General features: G+C 44.4%; 1 protein-coding gene across 7 annotated transcripts in view; it reads right to left on the bottom strand.

Annotated features, from left to right (window-relative positions):
• DOCK5 (dedicator of cytokinesis 5) overlaps positions 1-17,718 on the bottom strand; it is a 182,342-nt gene that overhangs the window by 51,252 nt on the left and 113,372 nt on the right. For all 7 annotated transcript variants that reach the window (XM_073232694.1, XM_073232692.1, XM_073232693.1 and 4 more), the window contains 7 exons: positions 16,805-16,905; positions 14,870-15,004; positions 11,104-11,215; positions 10,375-10,445; positions 9,684-9,790; positions 7,815-7,951; positions 4,250-4,345 (listed from right to left, as the gene is read on the bottom strand). In XM_073232694.1, the coding sequence (XP_073088795.1) occupies positions 4,250-4,345; positions 7,815-7,951; positions 9,684-9,790; positions 10,375-10,445; positions 11,104-11,215; positions 14,870-15,004; positions 16,805-16,905 (759 nt within the window). The remainder of the gene's footprint in view (positions 1-4,249; positions 4,346-7,814; positions 7,952-9,683; positions 9,791-10,374; positions 10,446-11,103; positions 11,216-14,869; positions 15,005-16,804; positions 16,906-17,718) is intronic.

The raw sequence follows: 17,718 nt of genomic DNA, 5'->3' as shown, positions 1-17,718 counted from the left end.
TTCTCGAGGTCAAGAATCACACATCCAGTGCTCTTTCCCCTAGTCCAACCATATTTGCATCACAGAATTTTCTAGCCAGAGGGCAAATATCTTGGGGTAATATCTTCCTCGATTTATACAGTCATGAAAACACACAAATTTATATTAATTTGACAAAAAGGAGATGAATACACAGCAGCTCTTCGGATGGAGGGGATGAGTTCCTCAGCACAAAAACAATGAGACTACCTAAATATCTCTCTGTATGAGGGTCTGACTTGGTCTCTTTTATTTAAATTTTTTAATTATAAAGCAACGTGAATTGTTGTACTAGGCTCCTAGTCTATATTGCCAAACTAGCCTACAGTTCGCATTGTCATCAGATTCTGGCACTACTTGTTTCTCCAGGCGCTTTGCCTATTCTTGACAGGAGTTTTATTTTATCTCATTTTTGGCTTATTTGCATTTCCTTTATTCTCAATTACACATCTTGGCCACTTATTTTTCTCATTTTGTTATCTTCTCATATTCTTTATAAACATTTTCCTATTAAACTATCTTTTTAAATGTCTTATGACAGCTCTTTGTATTTAAGGCTATTAGATACTTGACACTTTTTAAAATTGAAGTATCGTTGATATACATTCTTATATTGGTTTTGTCACGTATTTTAACAAAATTTTAATTTGTGCCTAATGTTTAATTTGCTTACATATAGGGGCTTAAATTTTTTCCCTAGTAAAATCTGTTTTCTTTTATACTACCCTCTCAGTATTTAAAAATTCATGAATCCCTTTTTGCTAAAACATAGGTATATATTTCTTCTACCTGTGTTATGATTTAATTGTTTTTTACATTGAACACTTCATTCCATCTAAAATTTACTTTGTGTGTATAACATGCCATAAAAATCAAACAATTTTTTTCTGCATTGTTCATGTATTTTCCAAATAACTTATGAAGAAATCCTCATTTCCCTTACTGAAAGGTAAGGAACATTCATATAACTGAAAAGTCTCCTTTTGAATTTTCTCTGTTCCGTTCTGTTGATAGAGGTACTCTACTGAAGAAGCCCAACACTATTTTACTTAGGGCAGCATTACAATATTTTTGAACTTGACAGGCAAGTTCTCCATTATTTCTATCTGGCTAATCATTTATTTGTGTCTTACATTTATTTTTACTCTCATATTTTTGTGACTTAAGTGGAATTCTTTTACAATCTTTAAGTAGCCACTGTTGTTACACTTAGAAGGGCCATTGAGATATTGTTTTGAAACTGGTTAGTTTAATAAACCATTCATTAGTTTTTTGAAATTTTCAGTTCTCTTGGGTTTCTTAGAAATGGTAGTCTTTGCAGCTAAAAACGACACTTAGGATAATTATCTTTCCTTTTTAAATATTTACACTTAGTGTGTTTCTTTTTGGCCTTATTTACATTGGCAAGGTTTTATAGAAAAATGCTCGGCAGCAGTATGAGATTCAACATCTGGACTTCCTTTTGTGTTGCCTGGTGATTGCATGTCAAAAACATCTCCTGCTACTCTTAATGTGTTGTATCTGCCATATAGTTGGGTATCTATGGAGAGAGTCATAAGCTTTTTTCCTTTTAGCCAGCTGATATACTTTATTAATGGATTCTCTAATATTTAACTATTCTTGAATATCCAGAATAAACTATATTAAGCCCTATGTGTGTGTGTGTGTATAAGCCATACACATATATAACATTTCTCTCTGTGATTGTGTCTTTGTCCCTTTGTATGCCTTTCCCCCCTCTTCTCCTTCTTACATTTATGTGTCTCAAGCATTCTCTCTTTGCATGGGGGCTCTGTCTCTGCATGGATCCCAGCCATTTCTGCTCCCATCATCTTATCAGAAACATGAAAGGAATACTGCAACTTTTACATTCAAATCCTCACCCTTCTCTCTGAACACTGAGCCAATGTTCTTGAGATTAGTTTAAACAATAAGGGAGAAATGGATGTTTCCACTCCTACAAGAGGCCGAATAGGTCAATTTAAATGATATACTAGGTATTTTCTGTAAGCCAATATACCATTTCCTAAGCAACATGGTTGCCCACCCACCTTTCTTTATATATTCTTTACATATATGGCAGAAATGGCTTGGCAATAGCAATCTGTGGTACATCTCGTGTCTACACCTTTAGTACAAGATCTGGACCTTTTATAATATGCTTTGGATCCCTCTGACTCTTTATCTAGCAGAAAGACAATGTTTCGCTTGCAGTCATTTCTCGGCATTCTATTCATATCAGCTCTGCTGTCCACATGTGAATCCTGGAAGGGACTCGCTAGGGTCTCTGCCCTGTTCTCACCTCTCCCTGGAAGGCCCGACCCCGCACATCCCTCACCTTCTTCCAGTCTCTGTCTGAAGTTCTCAGGAAAGCCATTTTTAACCACTTTGTTTAAATTTGTGACTCTCCCACCCTGACTTCTTTACGCTGCTCATTTTTTTCTCTACAGCGCTACCTCCTTCTAACACTGTGTACTTTATTTTTCTTTGTTATTGTTATTGCTAGATTCTAAGCCTCTCTAAGTTCGTGATTTTTGTCTGTTTTTTCCCCAATATATCCAGGGTCTACAACAGTGCCTAGCTTACCACAGTTTCTTAATACATTTGTGGAACAGATGGTTTTTATTTACAGTAGCGATTTGGGATAGTTGTCTTCCTCTGTCCTCGAACTAAAATCAAATCCTAGCTCTCAGTATCACAAGTAAAAGAGACTTCATTTTAATGATGATGCAACTTGGCCTTCTGATAGTCCCTCCGGTCTCAATCATACTTTCTATGTGGTATCTATTTAGACCCAGTAGATGGAGAGTAAGAGGCTAGAGACCCTAAAAGCATGCTGTCCACAAGTTCTGTTCAATGTACGTGTCTTCTGCTTTGCAAGGGGCTGGAAAGGACCACAGGCCCCCATCCATCAACACCCAGAAGAGCAGAGTGGAAATGTGATGGGGCGGGAAAGGAGCTGAACTGTTCAGAATTCCTCTCCTGGCGACCACAGTACAAGGTTGGAAACGTACTTTGGTAAACTGTGTGGGGAAGGGGGTGGCTGGCAACATGCACGTGCCCTGCAGCCGCGCTGCCCGCACAGGGGCCAAATCCCAGTTTGATCTCCTGCAGTGCTGTGACCACAGGCAGGTTTCTTCACCTCTCTCTGCATGTTTCCTCATTTGAAAAATGAAGCAGATAAGAGAACCATCTCATAGGATTGGCATGAGGTTTCAATGAAATGTGGAGTGCTTAAAATAGTTTCTGGCAAACACACAAATCAGCTAATGATGACTACATCTTCACCCCACCCCTGGGAGTACTAACACTGGGATTCCAGCAGGGCAGGTGAGTAAACTGAGAACGAGTCAACTAAGTGACAAGATACAAAGGAGATGCTGCAATTGTCACCAAACCCCCTCCTTTTCTGCTCACAGGGGTTCACATTTTCCTTAAATAAAATATTAAACAAGTATTTAAAAAGGGTTAGGTTGAGAAGAAAATTGAAGAAATAAAACTTCAGCATACTCATAGACTCCAAGAAGGGACTAGCAGTTACCAAAGGGAAAGGGGTGAGGAGGGGTGGTGGGGAGGGAGGGAGAAGGGGATTAAGGAGCATCATTGTTGGCACACATAATGTGGGGGGCGCACGGGGAAGGCATTAGAGCAGAGAGAAGACAAGCAGTGACTCTGTAGCATCTTACTACGCTGATGGACAGTGACTGCAAGGGCTGTGTGTGGTGGGGACTTGATAATATGGGTGAATGTAGTAACCACAATGTTGCTCATGTGAAACCTTTGTAAGATTGTATATCAATGATGCCTTAATAAAAGAAAATAATAATAATAAAGGATTAGGTTGAATGGATATGGTTATCAGTCTACCTAGGCTGCTGCATGTCTCAGTTGGTTTCTGCTTCAATCTACAATGTGCTTTTATTTAACCTTCCATATGAGCAAGACCCCCGAAGAACTGATGGCGCGCTCTATAGTGACAGGATCTTAATAACTCTCCCCCACTGGCCTCTCCTACCACCCAGTGGCATCATTTTCCTCGAGAGAAAAATCAGTGGCAGAATCAAGACCTGCTCACAGTCATACCCAAGGGACCCCATCAGGGGAGGGCTGGAAAGTTCTAGACCCAACTCATTTCCCGAGGAAGCTACACCGCACGGCGCATAGGCACAGACTGTGGGACACGGAGAGGCGGCGGCGGCGGCGGCGGCGTGGGCCCTGCAGGGGTACTCACGATATGGGGGGACTGGCGGCTCATCCCAATGACTGTCCGGTTGATCCTCCTCAGCAGCCGCTCCATTATCAGCTTTATGTGCTTCGCCGTGGGGCCCTGAGGGGACACAGGAGGTGACACCACGCCCGACAGGGCCTTCCTCTTCCGAAGGCAGCGTCGGACACATGCACTTTCTCTTTTAATCTCATTCTCCCTCTTCCCTACAAAGTAATCTTTTGTCCGAAAGGGAAACACCACTTCGCAGAATACTACGTAAGGTTCCTAAGGACTTGGTTGACAATGATCAGTTGTACCATGTAGAAGATGAGTGTGGGGACACAGGGGGGGAATGCTGCCCTAACACACCAGGTGGTCCGCACTCACTGAGAGCTCAGCATGGCCGCCAATGCACACAGCTTTGGGTGGGGGGGAACATGATTGTTCTGACATTGAGCACACCAGGGGTGCCCCGGACCACTGAGCACATGCGCGGGAAGGAAAAGGCAAAAATACAAAGTATAAGAAATTCAAGTCAAGGAGATTATTAAGGACTGAATGTCTGTGTTGAAGAGTCGTATCTTGAAGCTCTAAACCCTAATGTAACGGTATCTGGAGAGGCGAGCTTTGAGAGGCACTTAGGCAGGGCCCTGGTCTGATGGGATCAGTGTCCTTACAAGCAGAGACACTGGACAGCTCACCCTCCCTGTCTCTCCAATGAAAACACCGAGGAAAGGCCATGTGAGCACACAGAGGAAAGGAGGCCGTCCGCAGGCCCAGAGGCGGGCTCTCACCGTGACCCTGACCTCGGACTTCCAGCCTCCGGATCTGTGCAAGATAAAAGCCTGTTGTTTAAGCCCCCCAGTCCACGCTACTTTGTTTTGGCAGCCCGAGCACACTAATAGAGAGATTTCACATTTTAACTCTGACATGTGTGACTTTGAGCAATTATTTAACCTTCCTGAGCTTCAGCATTCTGAACTGCAAAAGCCAAAAAAAAAAGGTTCCCTTATGGGACCTGGTTGGGCTGATGTACCCAACAGCGCTTCACAGATGTTCATTTTTTACGTCCTTTTTTGTGGTTTGATGGTATATTCATTCAGCTCCAACTTGCTGACGTTCAACTTGCCTTTTCAAAGGCTTTATGTGTTTTTGCTTCATGATATTTTGAAACTCCTGGTTAATGCTTGAAATGACTTGAACCTCGCTATTGTGTAGTTCCATTGGAATATCAAGCATGATTCGCCTGCCCCCTCTCCCTTCTTTCCTTCCTTGCTTTGTATCATTTACTTCCCATTTCTTTGAATGAAAATGATGCATAAAATCTGCCTCTCCTGTTGATGCTGTTTTTGCTTCCGTTTATGTAACGATGCCACCCTGTAGACAGACAAGGTGTGCCCCTCCTGTACTGGGTCCTGTGTGCAGATGGGAAGATGCATCAGGACTCCACTGAGGCCTTACGAGATTCACATTCAGCAGAACAGCTGCACCATGAGCATAATAAATAAGCAAAACACAAGGATTCCACTAGAAGTCAGCTTTTGACGGCGGGTGCTGGCTTCTCTTGTTCACTGCAGTATCTTAAGACTATCACAGTGCCTGGAGCATGGGGCTGTGAACTGGATTCAAAACGCAAGGTCCAGAGTCTCACATGAGACCGGAGGGGAATGCGAAGGGAGTGGGCAGCGTGGGGCAATTTGAGCAGGACTGCCCCAGGGAACAGCTTCCTGGAAGTGCAGATGGCAGCTGGCCTCTGAAGAATGAGGACAATTTGGAGATAAAGCTGTGGGGGAAAGGGAAAGAACCCTGGGCTATAAAAAAAAGGCATAGAAAAGTCTAGAATTAACTGAGGATAGGGAGATAAGGGAAGAAATACGGATGTAGTTCATACATTAAAAAATGCTCATGGTGGGGAAAGAAGATTCCATCATCATCTCCAAAAAGTGATTGAGTTTACTGCTTTAATAGAGGTCCAAGGTCAATATTTTTGAGTGCCTCTGCTCATGAAAAGGAACATGATTGGGAAGACAAAAAAGAAATTTCAAGCCAATTAAATCTTTTTGCATGGGATACAAATACATTCAAGTCATTTCCAAAGAGTCTCTCTGTGTGTAAGAAGGTCAGCAGAGATACAGTCTTAAAAAACAGGATCAGAAATGGAAGAGACCTAAGTGGCTGTCCTGCATACCACTGAATGAGAAACTGAGGCAGCATGACACCTGCCTAAGGATAAAGAGCTCCAAAGGGGAACCACTGGGACCAGAAACTAACCCCCCGAGTCCCATGTTTCAGATGAACATCGACTCAGGTCCATATGCTTCCTAGAACACCGGAGTCCTGAGCAAACCCAAGTGCCGAGTGCACTGCTTCCAACTCTACACGGCTTAGAGCTTCATTTCAGTATTTTAATTACTGAGTCATAAGAATTATTTTTTTAAAATATCGTCACGATGACATGATTGATCATATCTATTTATTGGTAGTAAAGTTCTTGGTTAGGACTTAAAATGCCCAATCACTGAATTTCCTGGGGAAAATATATTCCATTTTATAATGCAGTTTCCAGGAACACATTTCAGCCAAGGAAAAAAAAAAAAAGAGCAGGGGGTGAAGGGGATGACCTATAACTAAAATATCATATAAATAGTGCAAATAGCAAGGTGGGCTCGGGGAAGGGCAGAGAGAAGGGGGCAGCGCGCAGCGGGGGCAGCCTCCTGCGCTGCAGCGGCCGAGGCGCATGGGCAGAAATGCGGCTGCACCCGAGTGGCGAGCAGGAGGTGAGGTCGGCGGTGGCCAAGCCGGGTGGACCTTGACAGGTGGGCTATGGATTCAGCTACAGGCAGGGAAGAGGGTTCTTCATATGCTTCAGCAGAGCTGAATCTGTTAGTAATATTAGTAAGAGAAGGGAGTCAGGCAAAGCCAAGAGTGGCTTCCCCGTCTGTGGGGACATGGGTGCCATGCAGCCATCGTTGGGGGCGCTGCCTTGGTTCATGCGCAACTGAACACATTCTGCCACGTTCTCCGGCCTTGTGGGTAGGGGCTCTGCTTGGGCCTGTGGGCTGTGCTATCTCTACAACACGGTAAATCCAGGCTGATGCAGCCTGATTTGCGGTGGGCTGGGATCCTAGGCTGCAGAGAAGAGATGGGATAAACACTTCACTTCATCAGGCTCCAGAAGGAAGGATCGGTGTCAGAATACACAAAGGAGAACTTCCCGGAAGCCCAGGAACAGCTACAATAACACTGTACCAGGGGTGAAAGAAGGTTGATGTTTCCGCATAAAAATAAAAAGTCTGAAACAGAACTCTGATTCTGGAAAGTTCACAGAGGGATCTCAATGGTGGACCAGCAAGGAAAATCAGCTGGCAGCAGGCCCCAGCAGTTCATGGCCTCTGCTGGACCTTGGTCTGCAGAGGTTGTAGCAAGGAGAAGCCCCTCTGATCACCTGGGAAGGGGCGCGGCCTGCCCCAGAATCAGGCTCTAAATGCCAGGGCCAGTCCCTGAGCCCAGGAAGGCCACGGAGTACTTGCTGCCCCAGGCGAAGGGACCCGTGCGTGCTGTGCTGTGCATCAGCGACGATTCAACTCACCACATCCTTCCTGTCCAGCACTTCCAGGATGTTGCTCAGAAGCTGCGAGCTTGCCTCATGGTCAGGCCTGCTGGCGTTGTCGTCCAGCTGGCCGCTGAGCTGGTCTGCCAGCAGCGGTAACAGTACATCTCTGCACTCTGAGGGAGGACACACAGATGGCTCACTGGTGGCGCATCGCCTCCCGACCTGCCTGCTCCTTCCTACCACTCCTCTCTCTGCCAGCTTGCACAGCCATGTGCTCTGGACCGCCCTGCAGGGCTGGCATCCTGAGGCCACAAGGAGCACATGATTTTAAGCATGCAAATTCAGCCCTGTAACTTGATTTTTTAAAACTAAGAACATGACATTTGTCATAAGGACACCCAACAAAATGTTTAAAGTATGTAACAATTTCTTTAGCTTTTCCAAAGAGTGCCAACTTGAAAGTGAAGTCATAAATAAACTAAGCAAGTTAATAGACTTACAGTTTTTTTTGAAAGCTTCCACTTAATGGGGATAATTTACTCTAAAATTCCTACAAATACTGAGCTTACACCTTCATGTGTTTCGTAAACATTCTGTTCATGGTTTTGCAGGCACGTGGACTTCACAAAATAAGGTACCATCTTTCTACCATGCCTTCTGGCTGGGATTTCACTACTATAAAATAGTACAATCAGTCCAGATATTCCAGACACTAACAGAAATGATTGTTAATGGTGATAGAGTACTTCCTCTAATTGGAACTATTAGTTTGCTCTTGTGTTCAAACACCCCATCTGTATTGTCTCATCTATCCTTTCGGGCATCTTTAGAGGCCAGGAGATTATCACAGCGTAAGATGTTTAATAACATTACTTCTGCTTAAGAGTGTTCACTAGCTTCTTGTGCAACTTCCAACTGTGTCTTTTTAACAGCTGAAATTTCTAAGCACAAATTCACAGAGTCAGAAAATATCAGAGCCAGACCCAAAGAGGCTACTGATTTTATCTAGTGTAAGTTCTTCCATCCATAGAAACGGAAGCTGAGACTTAAGAGGTCACTCATCTGTCTATAGGTTACATCACTAGTCAGGGGCAGGGCCAGGAAGGTTTTCACACCAACAACCTACTCAACTTTTCTTACATCTGAGGAGTCCTGCTGGTCCTTAGACCCTCCAAGCAATACACACAGCACGAGGCCACCCTCTGGGACTCCCTGACCTGGTGGTAGTTTCAGAAGAGGTTTCCATGGCTGCGGCCCTCTAGCAAGCGTTGTGTTTACTGGGCAAAGACCAGGTATGGGGCCTTTTCCCCGTATCAACTTTGGGACTGGAGCTTAGTGATTCAGACGTGGTGGCTACATGCTTGACTGTAGTTACAAAATGGAGAGTATGTTATCAGTGTAAGTTTCTCCCCCAGCTCCCTACGCGGGGAGCTGGTACTCTGGCTCCCTTCCCCCGCCCCCAAAAGACTCTGATTTACAGTGTTTGCCAATTCCCGTGGTGTTTTTCAGCAACTAATGGGATATGACCGAGTGTGGAGTTGAGAAGAAACGCACATCATCGGTTGGCTGCCGTAAGTACAGGTCAAAGAGGACGCATTTGTTAAAAAAGGACCCTCTTTCCTGCTTGCCCGTTACTTTCTGTTGTTCCTATTTTGAGGACAAAGTTCTCTAATTAATGAAACACCTGATTGTTCTAATTAAAGAAAACATGGTTTTGCTTTTTTAGAACCTATTGGAAATACTGAACCGACATCACCTTCTTCTTAAAACTGGTTTCCCAAGAGGTTCTGAAGTTCCAAAAAATAGCTGGCAAGGATGTTATTGACATTTAAAAAAAAAAAAAAAAGGGCAAGTGTATCTGCAGAAGCCGTGAGACTGGAATTTCCATAAACAGCAGCAACTTACCCAACTGCTGAAAAAGGTTGCTCTCCACTATCTTGGTCATGCAGTTCAGTTTCTGGCGCACCAGCTGGTTGTCGGGAATGCTCTGAATGAACTTGCAGAAGAGCACACTGGAAGGGAGAGCCCAGTGGTTAGTGCTTCCACTCTGCCCGGCTGAAGGTGTCATCACACCCGACGCCTCTACTGAGATTTGGGCGTGGAGAGTTTTACGTGGAAATCTCTCCCAAACCTCCTGAGAGTCTATCTCCAGGAAATAAAGACGAGACGGCCTCCTGCTCCTTCCCCAGCTCAGCCCGAGAGCTGACCCTGCTGCGCAGGCCAGCACGGTGCTGCGGCCCTGCCTTGACACAACTTCTGCCGAGTTCGTATCCGGCTGATTCCTCCCCGATATTGTTTGCCACCTGACTCTGCATTCCTGGGATGTGTAGGTATAGGGCTGGAAGCATATTACTGTGCATTTTCTACTGAGGTTCATTTTATGTCTGCCTGTCTTGTTTCCCCAGGGAAAGTGCAGATCTCTCCCAGGGCCAGGCTCTGTGTCGTCCTTGGTCCCTTCCACAGAACCAAGACAAGAGGTGTTCAGTTAATACATATTAGGAGAACAGCAGCGTGCGTGCGTAGCAGGCCAGGCCCCAGCCACACAGGGAGGCGGCTTCTCCATTCACATCAAGAAACAAAGGCTTTTGCTATTTACCTGAGCTCCACGGGATCAAACACAAGTTTGACGTCATTAATTATGCTAGGAAGGTACTTCAAAGCCGCCCCCTGGAAGAAAAATATCAAAGGCAAATTCAGTTCCCAAGCAGAACACACACAGAATTTACTGCTTAATCCTAGGAAGAAAAAGCTGGGGTCTTAAACAGGGACCTGGACACAGCGCTCTTGTAATGGAGAGCAGAGCTAACGTTGCTGCATGTGATCTCCTAAAATTTTCTCCTGAAAGTTAGAAGGAACTCTCTATTTAGGATTCCTTTTTCTATCCAAGGAGGCAGTTAAAATCTTCACATCTCCCTCATAAAGTTGCCATAAAGAGCAAAGAATAAATAACAAAGTTCAAATCTGACTCCGCAGAGATGACACATTTTACATGAAAAACATTAAAAGATGAAGATGATGGTGACTTTGGGCTTCTGGGAAAAGGAAAGGAGGAATAAAAGCCTATAGCCTGTTGACATCAGGATCAACTGGCTGAATTCACAGAGGCCACAGAAGCCATTCAAGGTTGTTTAAAAGGGGGTAGTTTGTCTTTGGCAAACTGACATTTGAGAATACAAGTAAGTGTGCACAGAAGTCAAAACGTGGGTTTTTATAAGTCATACTAAAACCCACAAGCTTTCTGTGAATTACGGTTTACTTTGTTTCCCCACCACCAGTTGTGTGATGTCCCGGCATTAGACGTTACCCATGTTGACGCCATGCTGACCTTGATCTTGACAGCTTCCTCCAGCGGCCTGTCCATTAGCGTATTGAAAGCAAGAAATAACTGGCGTATTGAATTATTAAATTCATCCCCATCTTCACTTTGGCCATAAAATCTTAACAGGAGAAAGAGAAAAGCAGTCAGATTTCCATCTTGAAAAGAATGGAAAATGTTTGAAAAAAGAATTTTCAAACAGATGTACTGGATAAGCAATGCTGGAGGCCCAGGCCACCCTGGTCAACACTTCCAACTATGCAGAGAAAGTCCCGGGTGCCTTCAGGTGGTTTCAGGGAGAAGCCAGTAGGCTGAGAAGATACTACCACGTGAATGAGAGCAGGGCAGTAATCTGTATGGCAGTTCTGCCTGAGTTAAAGTGCAGGCCTACTGCCGAGCTCTGCACTTGGTGCTCTGCGCCCAGCTGGCTGGGAAGGATTCCCTTGAAGCTGTCTCAGGCCATGGTCTTGGCGACATGTGCAGGCATTTCAGCAGAGAAGGGACCAGTAGGAAGGTGCTCTGCCTGACGTAGCAGATGGGTCCTGCATGCTTGCCTGCCTTCCTCAGCCCTCTGGCTGCGTGTCCAACAAGCAGGAGACCCCAATCTATTTTCCTGACACACCCTCGCGCCACATCCTCTCCAGCATTCCACCTGCCCCTTCCTCATTCTCCTTTTCTAATCATTCTGTCTCACTTTATCAAGTCCTGATTGTTTGAGTTAAAGTCGCAGACAATGGGTGGAGAAGCAACTCAAGCCAGAAACATTCTGGACCTAGTGCCATCTGCAAGTCTCTTTAGTGTCACTCTATCCACTGAACTGGCTGTGCTGGTGTCAACCTGCTCACCAACAGGGCCCTCCCAGGACACAAGATGCCTTAGCTTTCACTGATCTGTGCTCATTTTGATTAAAGTATTCTGCTTGTGTTTGAGATCTGTCCATCAACTGAAAACTTGGTTCTTTCTCCAAAGGAGAAATCAGGAAATCTCTGGTCCATTTCTCAGAAACACAAAAGCCCCAAATTGTAGTCCAAGTGCATTCATACAAGGTGGCAATTTACCACCAACTGGTCAAGAAGAGGAATAGCTTGAAATAAGAATTTCATATACACAAACACATGCATATACAGGGTTAAATCAGTCTCCTCTGTTCTATGTCTTATAAGGTACTTACAGAATATGAACTTCTCTGAGAAAATTATTCAATCAGAGGGTTACTGGTAATTCTCAATGCATCTATTCTATGCAACTAGAAAAGACATTTATTTGCAATTTAGTCTATAATTGGCATACCTAAGAGAACTCACTTGATTTTCCTAGTCATTTTTCAGTATTCCTAGTCTTGGCAAAAAGCACTAGAAGTTATCTATGTTTCTTCTTTTTCTCATTCTCCCACCAAATCTACATGCCATTATCTCTTCCCCTTGTTCCCAGCTCCATCTCCTTGCAGAGAGAGCCACTAGATAGCATACCTCTACCTTGACCTACAACAGCCTATGAAGTGGTTGCCCAGGTTTCACTCTTAACCCTTGACAATCTGTTTTCCACCTAAGAGTTCAGATGATTGTTTTAAATGTAAGAATTTACTACTTCTCTAATGGAAATCCCTTAGTGGCTTCTTATGATACTTGGAGTAAAACCCCTCACACCATGTGTCATTTGCCTACCATTCCCATGCTCTCATTCCAGTTGCCAGGCTTCTCTGGATTCCAGACACTTGCCACTCACCCGTCAGGGCTCCTGCCTGGGCAGTTCCTGTCCCCTGCATTCCCTCCCCAGAGACTCAACTCAAAACGCTGATTCCCAGACAGGCCTCCTCCCACCAGCTCAGCCCACCAGCACACCTGGCTTCCCTGCCAGCTCTTACTGACCTGAAATGATCTCATGGTTTCTTTCTTTACTATCTGTCTCCCTGGCCTCGATGTATCCCACAAGTCCCACCAGAGCTGGGACTGTGTCTCCTCTGTCATTAGATCCCCAGCACCCAGAAGGGTGCCTGGCACCCTATGCAAGTGACCTTTTAAAATTGTACTACCAAGAGACTGAGGACTTAAGATCAAGCTTCTCAATGTCCTATTGTGCACAATTTACAATTTCAGTTTTCCCTACATGTCTCCCTAGTTGAGGTAAACTCCAGCCAGGTACTGAGCTCAGAAGAGGAATTTAAGCTCTGCTGAGGGCAAATGGGGGGTAGGAGGGGCATGTGGCATTTCATCTGCAGCCCTGGACAGAGACAGTAACCTGGTATGTCTATCAAATCTGAGCAACTAGAGAATGTAGTCTGCCAGACTCACTCCTAGAACAAGCTCTCCTTTAATGAGAAAATGTCAGGGAGAAAATAACCATAAGCAGGCTATGGGTGACTAAGTTCAACATAGCAACTCTCTTAGCTCATTTCATGGGTTAATAACGTGGCTTTTCCATTGTTATTATCATCCTATATGAGGTTAAAAATCATGGCCCGGACACACTGCAACATTAGGAAGGGCAATAGAACTAATGAATCACCAATTGAAAATATTTTTTAATTTCAAAAATTAAGACTTTCTTTTGATGGGTTTATGATGATTCTGACTGCTGGACATCAGGGCTTGATACATGAGTAAACTTTTAGGGCATGGACTGTGCCTTCAATAGGACACTCCACATGCTAACATTACAAATGCAAGGTGCTAACTATGAAAGAAGACCATCTAAAGACCAAGACTGGGCATAACTACAGAGACTGCATAAGCTCTGTGCTGGGCAAAACTGCTTGCTTCTACTAGAGAAGTCAGTCATGGAAGCTGAATTTTTAAGTGAGTAATCCTTTCTAAGAAGTATAAAAATATAAAAATGCATTGTAGAAATACTTAAAATGCAGAAAGAATAAAAAATAAACCTATTTAAAGCCCTCCTACCTACGGCTTTGCTCCTATTAAAATTTTAGCTTATTATCTTTCCATTTCCAAACACGTTAATATTTTTGAAAGGTATCATACTGCACTTATGTCTACTGCCTTAGTTTTATTACTTGAGAATTTATCATGGTTATCTTTCCTCATTAACATGCCCTACACTTGAAAGGGCTGAATATATACTTTGACATTCATCTTTGTTCACACCTGATGTATTTTATTTTCCATTAGTTAAACTTTATGATGGGGGTATTAAAGGACAAATGTAGTATTTTCTTTTGCTTTTTGAGGGTTTCCTTTTTTTTGCTTTTTATTCATATTGCCAAATTTCTGTGCTTCAGAATTTATATTCCTAAAAGTATTAAAATACAAGGCATATCTTGATGACTTAGTTTCATCAGGTAGCTAAGCATGGCGTCAGCAAAGAAACACATACCTCAGGAAACATCTCCCCCAAACAACTACCATTCTCCATCTACTACAAGCAACAGCTCTCTCCTACATGTGTATACTCAACAACATCATGACCTGTATTAAATAAAATTCAATAAAACCCCTTGTTGTATTAAATACAATCTTCCCACAGGAACCTGACTTCCTAGAGCTGGTATAACCAACAAAGACTTTTAGCAAGCTACGTATTTTAGGCACCTGTACCCCAAAGTCTTGCCATCATTACTCTCCTAGAAATCCTAATGCAAAAGGACTTCACATCGATTCTAACAGTGTCATTGTCTACCTCCACCTTCAGCCCTGAAGTTCTAAAATTTGGCAATTCCATGACCCAGCAGTGCAGAGAGTGGAACATAAGCATGAGGATTAAGGAAAACTACATGAAGACAAAACGGATAGCATAATCATCTTATTGCAGTTACTATTACCTCAAATAGAGCACTCTAGATTGGACGATGAATCTAAACAAGTACTTTAAGGCTTTCAAAGCAGCAAAAAGCAATTCCGTCTTGCTGGAGTCCTCTGCGTTAGCCACATAGAAGTTCAGTACCTTGGAGAGTTTCCTTAAAAGGGTGAGAGAGAATAAATGTCAATGGGGCAAAATGAGGCTCTGAAGCTTGGGGTGAGTTACATAGGCAGGGAACTGGGCATCCTGGGGAAGTAGAAGTCACGACCATAATTATCTCTTCTCAAATCTTCCCTGAACATGGAATTTAACCCCTTTGTAGCTCAGTCTTCTGACTGCATTCTAGTTTTGTAACTTCCTTTTTGCTTAGAAATAGGATGGTTTCTTTCCCTGCATAATATTTTTTAAAAGGATGAACAAATGCAGGAGTTAAAGGGATTTGAATCATGAGGATTTTTTAAATCTCTAATGTGTTCCAGAGATGTCTCCAGATGTTCCTGTCAGGCAGGGACTGTCGGCCTAAGGTAGTTACCTTAAAAAAAACCGCTTAAAGTCATCAGCCTACCCAAACTTTGGGATCCCTGAATTGGAGCCAGAGGGAAACTTCATTGAGTGTGGGAAGAGGAACTCACTCTGACTCTGGCTCAGTCTGACCGGAACACCCACAGTTCTGAGTACCCCAACATGTAAAAGCGGGCTGGGATTTTAGATACTCTCTGTGTACTTCCAGAGTCTTTGGTGCCATTTTCCTAGTGTTGTGCTGACTCAAATTTTGCAGGACCCTGATACTTTGAACTTTCCTTCTGGGGATCTCGGAGTTCCCCTAGTATTAAGGAAGACCCCCAGGAAACATGCAGAATTGATCAAGTCTTGCCAATAAGCCCCTCTCTCTCCCACCTGGAGTGCTGCATTTGGCTCTATGTAATGAAGATCTAGCGACAGGACTTCCGCACTTGCAGCTACTGCCTGCTTGCACAATGAGGATCCCGGATGGGAAGAACCCTATCCCTGGCATAACTGCTGCTGCCCCCAACCCAGCGGGCATTGTGTCCACTGCACAAGTTGGTCATGATGAGACCTAACACTTCTTTTACGTCACTTATGTCGTATTACATTTCTGGGTCACCTGCAAATAAACCACAAACTGCCTTGTTTAGTTCAGAAAAGGACACAAGGAATCAAAGTGATTTTGAGCTGACAAACTGCGTCAGCAGCCACCCTGATAGATCAGCCCGCAGCAACTGCTGTGATCTGGCATAAGCTGCTGCCTGAAAGGTCTTTGCCAATCTCGACTACACTTCCGTCCCTGCTGATCGGATTGCTCTGTATAGTGACCGGAATGCAAGGGTGGGGAGGGGCCATCAGCCACAGAACAGCCACGGCGAGCTGAGCATTCCAGGGTGAAGCACAGACTAAACGTTAACTGCTTTCCCTAGTCAGCAGCTCATAAACCAGAGACAGAAAGAAAGCTGCACTATGGAAAAGGCAGAGACCTTCCCTCTTGTGCAAAAGAAAAAAAATGTGGTCCTCCCGCATCCTTTGAGTAATACATTCCACAAAGCACTCGTGGGGCAGGGTTGAGGGCATGACCCTCAGGTTCCACTTGGCCTTGCTTGACCCACAGCTACATGCCCTTGGGGCTACATGCTATCCTAACTCCTAAGATCCTGAGTTGGTTCTTTGGCCTTGATTGAGCTCCCAAGGGCTTCAACTCCTCACCTATGTAAGTTTTGAATTCTTAAAGAAATACAGCCTATCTCTTCTGAAACTTCCCAGAAGGGAGCGTCTGACCGTTACTACCTTTCCCAGGGTCAGAACACCCAGACGGTTCTCTCTTTCCACCAGCAAGCTCAGAACAAGTTTCTGCATTTTGAGGCACACTTACTCACCTTCCGTCCCTCTGTCTTCTCAGAAGCCCACCCTGAGAGTAAAATGCAGGTAACTGAATCTTACTTACACATATGCCAATGTGGCACTGAAGTGCTTGTAAATGTAGGTTTCAAGGACAGGATTGAAATGCTGGAACTTGATGTCCCCAATCAGTGAGATAATAAATACCTGCCGAAGGGGACAAGCATGAACAGCAGCACATATAAGCCTAGACCTTCCTCACCGTAAATCCTCAGGCATTCAGTCAACAAGCAGATCTTAACATTTCACTGTCTTTTTTAATTCCTCATGCATTTCTGTAGCATTCCCGCTTCACTATTCCAGGGTTGAGGCAAAGTCTCAGGGGTTCCTTTTTATTTATCATGAATAGACACTTATGTGTCGGGCACGATGTCAAACGCTGTGAAGAGACCAGTAAAAGCCGGCATCTCTGGCCTCAGGGAGCTCGCTGTGGTGGAGCAGGGTAGCACATGGGTAACCCAAGTCAGAGGGGAAAACGGGATGGGGGAGAAAGCAAGACAGGTGAAGGGGCTTCCTGTGGGAAAGATGAACTCAACCCAGGGATGTAGCTAACGAGATCTTCCACCACACTCTACTCCTGAGTGCAGCGTGAGTGCCTCGGGAACTGACTTCACCAGATTTTGGCCTCCCGGTTCCCCCTATTAAGTTAACTCATGGCTGTCGGGTGCATAATCTACAAAGAACCACAGCGCACTTTCCTGACAGGAGAGCAAAAACAGGGGCCCTCGGACTTCCACCGAGGCCCGCTGTCAGCAGCTCTGTCCTACAGCAATCTGGCTCCAGATCTCGTCCCTCGGAACCCATAACCACAGTCTCTCTTTCCCCTAAACCTGACCAGGTGTGACCTTAGCTGCAGCATCTCCTCTCTTCACCTTACATCCTTAGCTTTAACACCCTGGCCACTTCTTGAATTTACCAATTCCCCAAGCCAGTGCTTGTCCTAATATTCTTCGCTGCAGC

This window comes from Manis javanica, chromosome 3 (genome assembly GCF_040802235.1).
Source record: "Manis javanica isolate MJ-LG chromosome 3, MJ_LKY, whole genome shotgun sequence".
Taxonomy (NCBI): domain Eukaryota; kingdom Metazoa; phylum Chordata; class Mammalia; order Pholidota; family Manidae; genus Manis; species Manis javanica.
The sequence above is the reverse complement of the archived record's forward strand: the minus strand, read 5'-3'. Positions and strand labels throughout refer to the sequence as shown.